This window comes from Leptodactylus fuscus, chromosome 1, assembly GCF_031893055.1.
Source record: "Leptodactylus fuscus isolate aLepFus1 chromosome 1, aLepFus1.hap2, whole genome shotgun sequence".
NCBI lineage: Eukaryota > Metazoa > Chordata > Amphibia > Anura > Leptodactylidae > Leptodactylus > Leptodactylus fuscus.
The window spans coordinates 175,142,086-175,154,940 of record NC_134265.1 but is presented as its reverse complement, the minus strand read 5'-3'; the positions used below and the strand labels follow the sequence as shown (position 1 = coordinate 175,154,940).

Sequence of the window (12,855 nt, the reverse complement as noted above, 5' to 3'; positions counted from 1 at the left end):
TTCCCTCACTGGGCCATATTCTTATACATTCCTATCTCTGGGGTTTGTATTGTCTGCTCTCTAGGCATATTATAATATTATACAGCCATATTACCTCACTGGGCCATATTCTTATACATTCCTATCTCTGGGGTATATATTGCCTGCTCTCTAGTCATATTATGTTATTATACAGCCATATTCCCTCACTGGGCCATATTCTTATACATTCCTATCTCTGGGGTGTGTATTGTCTGCTCTCTAGTCATATTACAATATTATACAGCCATATTCCCTCACTGGACCATATTCTTATACATTTCCACACTGCAGCTGGACGCCACTACAGGACGGACAGACTGTCAGCGGGCAGTGCAGGAAATGAGCACTTGCCCCTTAAGAGGGCGGGGCTAGTGGGCTGTGACGTCAGGGTGTCCCTGCATTAAGGCATGCATCTGATAACAGCATCATAGGATTACAGCGAAGCGACGGCTGGAGACTAGAATTCCCCTGCAATCCTGCAGAGCAGCCATAGCCATTATCCTCTTCAGTGATCAGAGAGCACTGCAGCCCAGCATCCTGTCTTCTCATCCTCCACCATGTCTGTAGCGGGGCTGAAGAAGCAGTTCCACAAAGCCACTCAGGTAAGGGCTGGCAGATGAGGCTTCTTCCCCAGATCTCCATGCCTGGGCTGGGGGTGGTGCTGCTTGTCATTCACTGTGTGCTGAATGTCATCTGATCTCCCCTCCTGGATCCACTTGATACTGTGCATATATGTGTAGATGTAGCATTCAGATTGCATTGCATTATGTAATGTTAACAATCCCCATGCATTACTGCAGAAAGGAAAGGGTTAAAAGGCATCGGATATTACTAGGCTATTTTTAGCATAGGATCATCAATAGCTTGTTGTTATAGATCACTCCCATTATATGCATTGTATATCTGCTATGATTTTTTTTGCAGCCTTGGTAGTAGATGAGCAGGACAGTAAATATATCCTTCTTTTCCATAAGGGAATCCCTGGGGTGTCTATTCTCTGCTCTCTGTCCTTATGGAGGTGTTGTTGTACCATATTCCCACATTGGTTCATTATCTGTAGTGATCCATCATCAGTCCAATGGGATCCATGATGTGTTTTTGGAGTAACCGCCATCCCAGATATAATGTCACTGTATCTATGATAGATTTTATTTATCAGCTCATTATTCAAGTTTTCTTGTATTATTCAAATATATTCATATGACAGATACTGGCAGTATTTCTAATATGGTGATGATTCTGATGTTAATATGGGCTATGGCTGAGTTGTAGTCCTGTGCTTACTAGGTTATGACTCCTCATGGTGTAATATGATGCAACACTTGTTGTCTAATGAGATTGGTTCATTATACTGGAAGGAATTCCTATGAACATCTTAGTACATACCAAAATGAATAGCTGCACTATTTTACTATACCAATGGTGATATTTGGTAAACAACGTTTATAGATGCAATGCTATCCATATACTACAGTATGAGCTATAGATTTGGCCACCATGGCTTCAGCTATGTTGTATGCTCTATCACCAATGCTGAGAGACTGGAGATTAGATAGTAAGTAGACCTGCACCAGAGGATTACTAGAGGCTGTAAAGCCGTGATGTTGGATTGCTGTTGGTAGACGATTTACAATATACATTGGAAGCTGCAGTGGGTCTGCAGTCACTCATTGCTCGCCTATGGGATGCACCTACAGAGGTGACCTCCTCAGCGCCTTTCCGTTTGCCAAGACTTCATGCAGAGCTATCTGATAACAACTGCATTATTAAACAGGTTGCTGGATTGGGTAGCTGGGTGCTCATCTGCAGAAAAAAGACAAAATCTTGCTGTTATGTTTTCTTTTTCCACCAGATGTCATTAATATATATATAGGAAGGATTTCCTTTGCATCTTGAGGTGCTGAAATTGAGCCAGTAACCTTTCCCCCTCTATTGTATTTAACATGTTAATTACATTTGACATTACAAAGCCTGTCTCTGTGTGGATGAATCTTTTGGTGACAAAAATAGAAAACTGTCTCTCCTAGCAACCCAGAGAAGTGAAAAAAAACACTGCTAAAATATGCTTTATTAACTGTGGTGTGAATAACGCAAGCTTAAGGCATTGGCTGAACTCTTTGAAATTGAATAATTTACTACTTGTTTCATATTACCTTTTAACATATTTGTGTAGGTAATTTCTTGTACAGTATAAGTAAGTTGAATATATAGGATTGGCCTGCCAATGTTCCAGCATATGTTTTAGCATACAGAAGTTTGTACATTTCTAGACCCGGGCTTCAGAGACTTTTTCTACTTGTGACTCTAAAGCCAATCAGTGGTGATGTTGGGATCTCGCTAGGAGACAAATGCTATCATGCAATGCCAAATACCAGCATTCAGTGCTCGTATTATCCCGCTGCATCAGCCGGACATCACTATGCAGCGCAACATAATACACCTAGCAGGAACACAGTGCAGCACAACATACTTTCCCCATAGTGCCAAAAAACACTACAGTTGAGCACAATGTACCTCCCCAAGGCCTAGTTCACACAGGCTAGTGACTGCGTAATTTGGTCCTGATTTTGATGTGGGAAGCATGTCAGAATCAGGACCAAATTGCGCCTGCTTCGTCTAGCCGCAACTGTCGCGGCTTCCAACAGTCGCGGCTTCCTGCTCTGGAGTAGGCACAAATGAATGAGCCTAGTCCAGAGGAATTGTCTTGACGCGGCACGGCGATTTCCTACGCGGCGTCCGCCTCAGGAAAGAGCAGCTTTCTTCTTTTTTCCACGAGTGGGAACAAACCGCTAGCGGCAAAAAGAGTATTAAAAAGTGTATTAAATATGCGTATAAAGCCTGGTTCAGATCTGTGTTCGGCCCATTCCGTTCCCCTCTCTGCATGAGAAATGCAGAGAGATAAGTCCTATAATCAGCACTTTTCTCTTTGCATTTTTCGTGTGGAAACCATACGGTCTCCATTATAGTTTATGGGGTCTGTGGGTTTCCTTAGGTAACTGCTTTTTTATGGGGATTAGGTTTCGTTTGGGACCCCCAAACAGGACTTCTCAAACGGAAACCCATGCACAGATGTGACCCGGGCCTAAACTTACTATCTAATAAAACTAGTCAGGCTAGAATAGTCAGGGTCATTTTGAAGCCAATCACGTCGACAATGGCTACTATTCCCCGCTGGCTCCTCCATCAACAGCAAGGACAGCTGCCACAGTATGTTTACTAACATCCCATTCACTAATGGTAGCTTCCTTTCCACTTCTTCCCCATTGGAAGCAGCATAAACATTTAATCCACCACTCTTACACTGGCAGAACCATTCAGTCTCTTCACAGGGAGCAGCATTCTCTTCCAAACCACACTATCCCACCGGCAGCCACACTTTCCACATTTCCAGTCCTCCCACACTGGCAGAAGCACAGATGATACTGGAGGAGGGGGGGGGGGTTCTGAAGAGCTCTCAAACTGTGCTCTTACCTCTTCTGCTGTTCATTTCTTGTTTAAAGACTTACACTAAACTGATTTTCCAAAATACGATGTGTGTACACATGGTTATTTCACCATGATGTTACTGCAAGTCTGTCCCTCGTAGCCACAAAATGTGCATTGATAATGCAAGACTGGCATTATCAGTGCAGTTTTTGCTTTAGGCTAAGGCCCAATGGTCGGAAACGCAGCAAAAAAATGCAGCACAAAAAAATGCAGAGAAAATGCTGCGTTTTCTGTCAAGGAAAAAAGGCGCATGTACATGCATTTTTCATTGCGTTTTTCAGTTTTGTGCTGCAGAAATTCATATGAGTTTTCTGTTTTTCATCCTGTTTTTGCTCAAGTTTCTCATGTGCAATAAAGGTAATTGAAAGGCTATGTTGAAAATCCTAAGGTATTATGGTCCTCTGCTTTTTAGGCCGGGGCCCCACAGGCCGGAAACGCCGCGATTTGGCTGCAGCAAAAATGCTGCAGGAAAACTTGTGGCATTTTACAGTACTTGCAAAGTGGATGGGATTCATGCGAATCCCATGCCCACTTTGCGGAAAAAATCGCAGCCCGGACACGCTGCGATTTCCAAAACCGTTGCGGCTTTGAAAATCGCAGCATGTGAATTATATCTATGGAAACGCCGGCGGCTTTCCCATAGATATAATTGTAACAGAAAGTCTGCGGAGGAAAACTCTGTGAACTTTTTGTTCAAAGTGCTGTGGGAAGAACCACAATGCGTTCACGCCGCGGTTGTTCCCACAGCACTTCAGCGTGGCAGTTCCGGCCCGTGGGGCCTTAGACTCAACCAGCAAAACGGGGAGTTTTTGTCTGCGGATTTTGATGCTTTTTCGCGGCGTTTCTGCTGAGTTTCCGCAACACATTTATCATGCTGCATTTTTGCTGTGGTTTTCACACTCCCCATAGAAATCTATGGAGGGAAAAACAGCGTCGCGAACGTCAACATCGTGAACGTTTTTGAAAAATGCAGCTTTTTCACACCAGTTTTTTCCGCAGTGTGGGGCTAGGATTAAACAAAATTACATTCACTATACTGGTACTTTAAAAAGCGGCGTTTTTTTCCTCTGCGTTTCTGCAATGCTCCAAAACGCTGCGTTTCCAATCAGTGGGGCCTTAGCCATAGACTTCCTTCCTTGTGGCAGTGAACCTCACTTCATACTACACTTTGAGAAGTGTAGTTCTAAACAAAGTTGTAGGTTCCAGCTATTCTGCCCAGGGGTGAAAATATTGCCTTGAACAGGATTTATATGTGATGTTATATATTATGTATGTAAATAGTGTACTATATTGTATGTATGCCTTGTTATATTGTACTTCCACATGTCTAGTACTCTTGGGGGGGTTTTGTTGTTGTTTGTAAGGCCCACTTAGGAATAGGAACCTGGTAGTAACTATAACCTCTGGATCCTATTCATCTAGTCCACGATATCTTGAGTGTTCTGATAGGTTACATAATACAGTATTCCTTTTGTTCAAACATTATGTCTGCGCCAGTGTGGTGTAGGTGTATCCATTTATTAAAATGGTTTAAAACCAAAATTGTCTTTGTTGCCCACAACAACCTATCACAATGTGGCCTTCATTATACAGGAGCGGAATGCAAAATCAAAACTGCGCTGTGATTGGTTTCTATGAACAACTAAGAAAGTTTTGGTTTTAGACTATTTTAACCACTTTAGCCAAATCGATTTTCTGATTTGCTTTTTTCTCTCCGCTTTCCAAGTGCCTTCATTTTATTTTAACTTTTCAGAGTCATATAAAGGTTTATTTTTTTTATAGGAGAAATCAAACTTCATAGTATTTTTCCATATACTAATATTCCATACACTATACTGTGAACTAGAATAAAATTTAGAATGGGGTGGAACTGTGAAAAATGCAATTTTGTCAAATGTGTCAATTTTATGACATTCACCATGCAATAAAACATTGCCAGTAGTCTGTGGGTTATTACAATCACAGTGATACCCAATTTACATAGTTTATGATATGTTTAATACTATAGAAAAAATCAAAACTTTTTTTTTATACTTCCATGTGCAATGTGATTTGAGTTGGGGAAAACTGTAGTTATTATTAATGTTTTGGGTATTATATGCAGTTTTGATCACTATTCAATTTTGGGGAATTACAAAAAAAAGTCAATTTATATTTTTATAGTTCAGACATTTTCAGATGTGTGCGTACATAATTTGTTTATGCTAATTTGATTTGTTTATTTTATGTGTAATAATATATATATATATATATATATATATATATATATATATATATATATATATGCACACATTTTTTTCTACCTTTTAAAAAATTTTATTTTTAGACCTCCCAGGAGACTTGAACCCTAGGAGATATGATCACTCATACAATATACTGCAATACTAATATATGTATTATCTATATATGGTATATTGTGAAATCAATTCATTTCTTCAACACTCTGATAATGTCTAATAGAACCTCAGCAATGACAGGCCGGGGGGCCTTCAATAGCCCAATGAAGGTTCTGGGGAAGGTGGAGTGGGTTTGCAGCGATCTGGACCAATATGGCAGATCCAATGCTCTGCAGCCATTTAGATTCCTCGGTTGACCGAGGCATCTAAAGGGTTAACAGGCACATACTACCTTAGCAAAAACATGACGTAATAGTATGTGTGTTGCTAAGGGGTTTGTAAATGTACCTATTACAATGTCTAGGATGTTATACCCACATCATGTTGTGCCCCAGTGCCAGATCCTCTTTTACTGTTGTACAGTAGTACTGTATAAGAAGTGAGCAATACGAAGGATTAATGTACATATTTACAAATAGCACATTTTACTTCCTGGAACAATGTGATTGATCTACTGTAATGAGCCAGAAAGCATATTTACAATTCACAGCTTATTTATATAGGGTACAGGTGACATGAATCTGTGTAAAACTCACATGCTTTCCAATGTGACCCTTCATCTCGGAGAGTTTTTGTTGAGCTCTCTATTGATTGATTTAGCATTACAGTTCCTAGGGCTGAAATTATATATTGATGTTTGTTTAGGGTTGTAGAGGTAATTTTATATACAGTTAAATCCTGTAATATACAGAATATACTTATCTTTTATGACCAATGATTTATACTTTCCATCACAGCCCACTTAAAATTCCTGTAACATTCAGCTATAGGCCCAATATAGCATTGTGTGTGGCCTCAGAGGGACCAGCCTGTGTTGTTATTCTTAAAATTTTGTGGATTATATTTAGGGGATTAAAAAGATGAGCATATTTTAGTAGATAGCATCTCAATTTTGCCATGCATTTTTCAGTGGATATATCAAAGTGTGTGCGGCCCACTTTACGGACACTACAATTGCTATATATAATGCTCTTTTCTTATAAACTAAGATCGCTTAATATGGACCTGTCACCACTCTTGACTTGTCTGTTTTAGTAAATGCTTGTATTTATGACATAACAATTGTTTCCAATGAATGCATTAGTCACTTTACGCTGGTGTCACAGGGTTTTTTTTTGACAGTTTTTGCTGATTTTTTTTTTTTTTTTTTACCACAGCCAGAAGTGGATTCATAAATTAGGAGACGTATAAGACTTCTATATTTCTCACTCCTTTAAAATCCACCTCCTGGCTTTGGCCAAGTGCATTATGTGATGTATTTACCTCTATGGGATCTTTTGATCTATAATGTTCCGACAGCATGGAGCCACACATCATATTTCACATATTTTTCAATATTTCACTGAACCAAAATACCAATAATAGGCCGCATGGCTACTATAGCCATTGACTGGCTTCAGCAGTCACTTGTCATCTACATCTAAGCAGAGACTGGAAGGGTAGTCAGAGAGCCAGTGCTGGATCACCAAGGCTGCTTTTCAGTTGTTTTTCAAAACTCAGATAACCCCTTTAAGATGCTTAAAAATAATTCAAATCACTGCTAGGGTGTGGAATACAAAATTAAAATATAACTTTGTTTAGATACATTAAAATGACAATGACATGCTAAATGCTATCTTGGTCTGAACAGACACCAAATAAGTACGTTCGTCATAGGTCCCAAAACATGAGTGTGACCTTAAACAGGGTATTCCTATAGGTCTAATCTGCTATTATAAAGCGTGTGTCAAGACCACCAATATTTCCGTGTTAGAGTCATTGATGGACCACCGGAACCGATCATATCTTTTAACTGTGAAAGTGACACCCGACTAGCAATAAATATCGCTCTCTGGGTGTCTAATCACAGCCAATGTAATATCTGGCTCGATCTCACAGAACCCCTTAGATTTGACAACTTCAAAATCCCCACGTCAACATTTCTCACCCTTCACATACATGATGAGGGTCACCTTCAGGAGTAGAGTTGAGCGATCGGGATCAGAAAAGATGGGATTCCGATCGGTGATCTTTTTAGGCGGGATCAAGATCGGAGGTTATTTCCCACAATGCTTTGCTACTGGCCAAGCATTGTGGGAAAACCTAACAATGTTAGCTAGGTCCCATTGGAATGAATGGATGCAGCTGGCACACAGCCTGTGCCGGCTTCCGGCCGCTTAACCCCCCTGCGCGCCGGCTGCGTCCATTCATTCTAATGGGAGACTAGCTAACATCTCTAGTAGCTAACACCTGCACAGATCGCTGGTCCGGTCCCCGCTGTTCTCGCTTTTCTCGCCTTCTTGATGCACTCACATCTCCCTGCCCTGTACCCGCCCACACTCTCCTAAGCCACAAGCCCCTTTTTCCTAGGTCTGTAACACTAACCTGGAAGGCGGGGGCAGCTAGGCGAGAAGAGGAGTGAGAACAGCGGGGAGCGGACCAGCGGTAGCGCTTCTGTGCAGGTAAGTGGACATCAGGGGGGACTAAGTAGCCAGAGGATTTTTTTTACAACCACTGCACAGCGTGGAGTCTAACAATTAAAGCGTTCAATTTTTAGACTGCATGCTGTGTAGTGAAAAGGATCGTTTTTAAAATACGATCTTCAATTATTAAAAAAATCCCATTGACTTTTTTGGGATCGGAATTAGGATCGGGATTGGGTTCAAATGGAAAATGATCAGAAATTGGATTTTAAAAACGGTCCTGAAATCTCAAGATTGGCTCAACCCTACTCAGGAGGTATAAAGTATAAGGAAGTATAGCTGGTGATGCATTTTCCAGGGCCTTGAAGATGTGCACTTGTACTTTCAGTAAGTCGCTTACCCACCACCCAAAGACCTTTAAGCTCCCCATCACCCGCCCACCTCATGCCCACCCATACCCACACGTCCCAAACAAAAACGATGAGACCCCCAAGGACACACAAACCCCCAATCCACACTCAAACTACCATATCTGGATGTTCCCACTTTCTGGGATTACACCCTCAATGAGAATATTCGGTGTGAAAATCTGTCATCTACTGTCTATCAAATTTTGGGGGAGTTTGTCCTTTATTGTGGCTTTGGTTAGTGGAACAATCAAATTTTCTGATCATAGCTCCACATGGATCCCCTATTATAGGCTGAGATTATTTATAACAGTAATAGGTAATGACAGGGAAATATTTGTTATGTGGACTATTTTATATAGTGCCTTTAATTCCTTGGAACATTTATATAAGTTAACCCTTAGTGACAGGTGAGCTATCCTACAATTCATTTATAGGGATGGGATAAGGTAATCTTTAGCACCTAGGTCTTTTACTAGTCGCTATCTCAAACCCACTATATCTATAGGAGAGGATCTGGAGTTCTGTCTCTGTATAAGGGCAGCTTCAATAGAAGATGCTAAGGAGAGCTACCCTACAATTCATTTATAGGGATAGACTAAGACAATTTTTAACACCTAGGTCTCTCTTTTTTTTTTTCAGTTGCCATCTTAAATCCTCTATTTTTATAGGAGAGAATCTGGAGATATGTCTCTGTATAAAGGCAGCTTTAATATGAGACACTTTTAGTCCTTGTCAGTGTCAGTTTTTTGAGACTGATAGATGAATTAATTTTTTTTCTCTATTATTCCCTTTTAATTATTCCCCTTAGTGGTTGGCTGTAAACACAACCTGTTGCAAAATTCAAGATTAGAATAACTTGGTCTAGTTGGAATCTCATATGTGTATTTTTGTTTTTGTTTTCGTCCGTTGTGTGTTTTTATATTGTGGTGAATAAAAGTTATATTTTAGTTTCATCTATTTGAGACCTATGTAAAAAGTAAAATTTATACGTTTCTTTGACTGCCTTATCAGGAATTCGTTGCCCATCCAGTAAATTGTTCAGGTTATGAAAGAGAAAGTTATCACTGGAAACCAGGTCTGAACTTTAAGGTGGATGGTTAAGCTCCACGAAGACTTGTGAGCTGGAGCATTACCATGAAGCAGTAACACACCTGCCTAGAACTTTTCAGAGCATTTCTCTTTGATCGCCTCATGTAATACCTTCATTGCTGAAGCCTAGGTGTCTACGCTAATTTTTGTCTTGTGACATGAATTCTAGCAATAAAACACCTTCTGTATCCGAAAAACTCTTTCCATGACCATTCGAACTGACTGCTACAACTTCTTTGGAGTTGGTGACTCCTTTTGCTTCCATTGCATAGATTCTTGTTTGCTCTCAGGATCATGGTAGTGGACCCCTGTTTCATCACCTGTAACAACCCAAGGATAGAAGTCTCTTGCATTTTCTCTAAGCATGTCTAAATTCTCTTGGCTAAATTTCTGAAAACATGTTTATCGCTTAGACTTCAAAATTTATGGCATCCACTGAGATCTCCATAGAACTTAAAATAGATTGGGTGGCCTGTATGTATCTGGTCTTTACCAAATCAAAGGGCACATCCACAATAGTTTTGCTATGTGTATACAGTGTTGGCCAAATGTATTGGCACCCCTGCAATTCTGTCAGATAATACTCTTTTTCTTCCAGAAAATGATTGCAAGCACAAACTCTTTGGTATTAATATCTTCATTTATTTTGCTTGCAATGAAAAAAACACAAAAGAGAATGAAAAAAAAGTAAAATCATTGAACATTTTACACAAAACTCCAAAAATGGGCTGGACAAAAGTATTGGCACCCTCAGCCTAATACTTGGTAGCACAACCTTTAGACACAATAACTGTGAACAACCGCTTCCGGTAACCATCAATGAGTTTCTTACAATGCTCTGCTGGAATTTTAGACCATTCCTCTTTGGCAAACTGCTCCAGGTCCCTGAGATTTGAAGGGTGCCTTCTCCAAACTGCCATTTTGAGATCTCTCCACAGGTGTTCTATGGGATTCAGGTCTTGTCTCATTGCTGGCCACTTTAGAAGTCTCCAGTGCTTTCTCTCAAACCATTTTATAGTGCTTTTTGAAGTGTGTTTTGGGTCATTGTCCTGTTGGAAGACCCATGACCTCTGAGGGAGACCCAGCTTTCTCACACTGGGTCCTAAATTATGCTGCAAAATTTGTTGGTAGTCTTCAGACTTCATAATGCCATGCACACGGTCAAGCAGTCCAGTGCCAGAGGCAGCAAAGCAACCCCAAAACATCAGGGAACCTCCGCCATGTTTGACTGTAGGGACCGTGTTCTTTTCTTTGAAGGCCTCTTTTTTTTCCCTGTAAACTCTATGTTGATGCCTTTTCCCAAAAAGCTCTACTTTTGTCTCATCTGACCAGAGAACATTCTTCCAAAACGTTTTTGGCTTTCTCAGGTAAGTTTTGGCAAACTCCAGCCTGGCTTTTTTATGTCTCTGGGTAAGAAATGGGGTCTTCCTGGGTATCTACCATACAGTCCCTTTTCATTCAGATGCCGACGGATAGTACGGGTTGGCACTGTTGTACCCTAGGACTGCAGGGCAGCTTGAACTTGTTTGGATGTTAGTCGAGGTTCTTTATCCACCATCCGCACAATCTTGCGTTGAAATGTCTCGTCAATTTTTCTTTTCCGTCCACATCTAGGGAGGTTAGCCACAGTGCTATGGGCTTTAAACTTCTTGATGACACTGTGCACGGTAGACACAGGAACATTCAGGTCTTTGGAGATGGACTTGTAGCCTTGAGATTGCTCATGCTTCCTCACAATTTTGCTTCTATAGTCCTCAGACAGTTCTTTGGTCTTCTTTCTTTTCTCCATGCTCAATGTGGTACACATAAGGACACAGGACAGAGGTTGAGTCAACTTTAATCCATTTCAACTGGCTGAAAGTGTGATTTAGTTATTGCCACCACCTGTTAGGTGCCTCAGTTAAGTAACAGGTGCTGTTAATTACACAAATTAGAGAAGCATCATATGATTTTTCAAACAGTGCCAATACTTTTGTCCACCCCTTTTTTATGTTTGCTGTGGAATTATATCCAATTTGGCTTTTTACAATTCTTTTTGTGGTTTTCCATTGAAGACAAATTAAATGAAGATAATAATACCAAAGAATTTGTGATTGCAATCATTTTGTGGAAGAAAAGAGTGTATATTGAGTTGACCAGTCACTGGTGGAGATGGAACTGGGTATACTTTTGCAGATCGTAGATTGAATGATAGCATGCAATGTCAATCAGGCCAGCAGTATATTGCCATGTACTTAAAGGGGTATGGACTCACGGGACAGGGATGTAATTTTAACACTTTATAAGTCATTGGTGCAGCCCCATCTGGATTACGCAGTTCAGTTTTTGGCACAAGTTCATGAAAAGGATTTCCCAGAGTTAAAAAGACAAAACAACGGAGAGCCACAAAACTGATAAGGGGCATAGAGGACATCAGCTATTAGGAGAGACTAAAGGATTTTAAACTGTTTAGTCTGGAGAAGAGGTGTTTAAGGGAAGATATGATAAACCTGTATAAATATATAAATGGCCCATACAAGAAATATAGGGAAAAGCTTTTCTCATTAAAATCCCTTGAACAGTCTGAATGCAGAGCAATGGAGGATCAGTGGCCGCAAAGAAGTTGGGTAGTGGGGATTTTAAAGGAAAGCTGAAAAGTTTGTATTTTTGTAAGCCCAGAAAATACCTTTAAGGGTGCATTCAGACTACGTAACGCCGGGCGTGTATGAGAGCCGTACACGCCGGCATTACGGCAGACTGCCGAACACTTCCCATTCACTTCAATGGGAGCGCTCGTAACAGCGGCGTTTACGAGCGCTCCCATTGAAGTGAATGGGAAGTGTTCGGCAGTCTGCCGTAATGCCGGCGTGTACGGCTCTCATACACGCCCGGCGTTACGTAGTCTGAATGCACCCTAAGGGTGCATTCACACTGAGTAAACGCTAGCTTATTTTGTAGAGTAAAATTACATTTGTAAATTTTGCTATCCCATTGACTTCAATGATATTTTTTTACAAGTGTAAAAATACGCCAGTAAAAAATACGCCTGTAAAAAATACGCCTGTAAAAATA

The 12,855-nt window shown here is 40.6% G+C and overlaps 1 protein-coding gene across 1 annotated transcript in view; it reads left to right on the top strand.

Annotated features, from left to right (window-relative positions):
• The first annotated feature begins 408 nt into the window (after positions 1–408).
• SH3GL2 (SH3 domain containing GRB2 like 2, endophilin A1) overlaps positions 409–12,855 on the top strand; it is a 115,231-nt gene continuing 102,784 nt past the window's right edge. Inside the window, exon 1 of the mRNA XM_075280280.1 lies at positions 409–623. Within this exon, the coding sequence (XP_075136381.1) occupies positions 579–623 (45 nt within the window). The 5' untranslated portion in view covers positions 409–578. The remainder of the gene's footprint in view (positions 624–12,855) is intronic.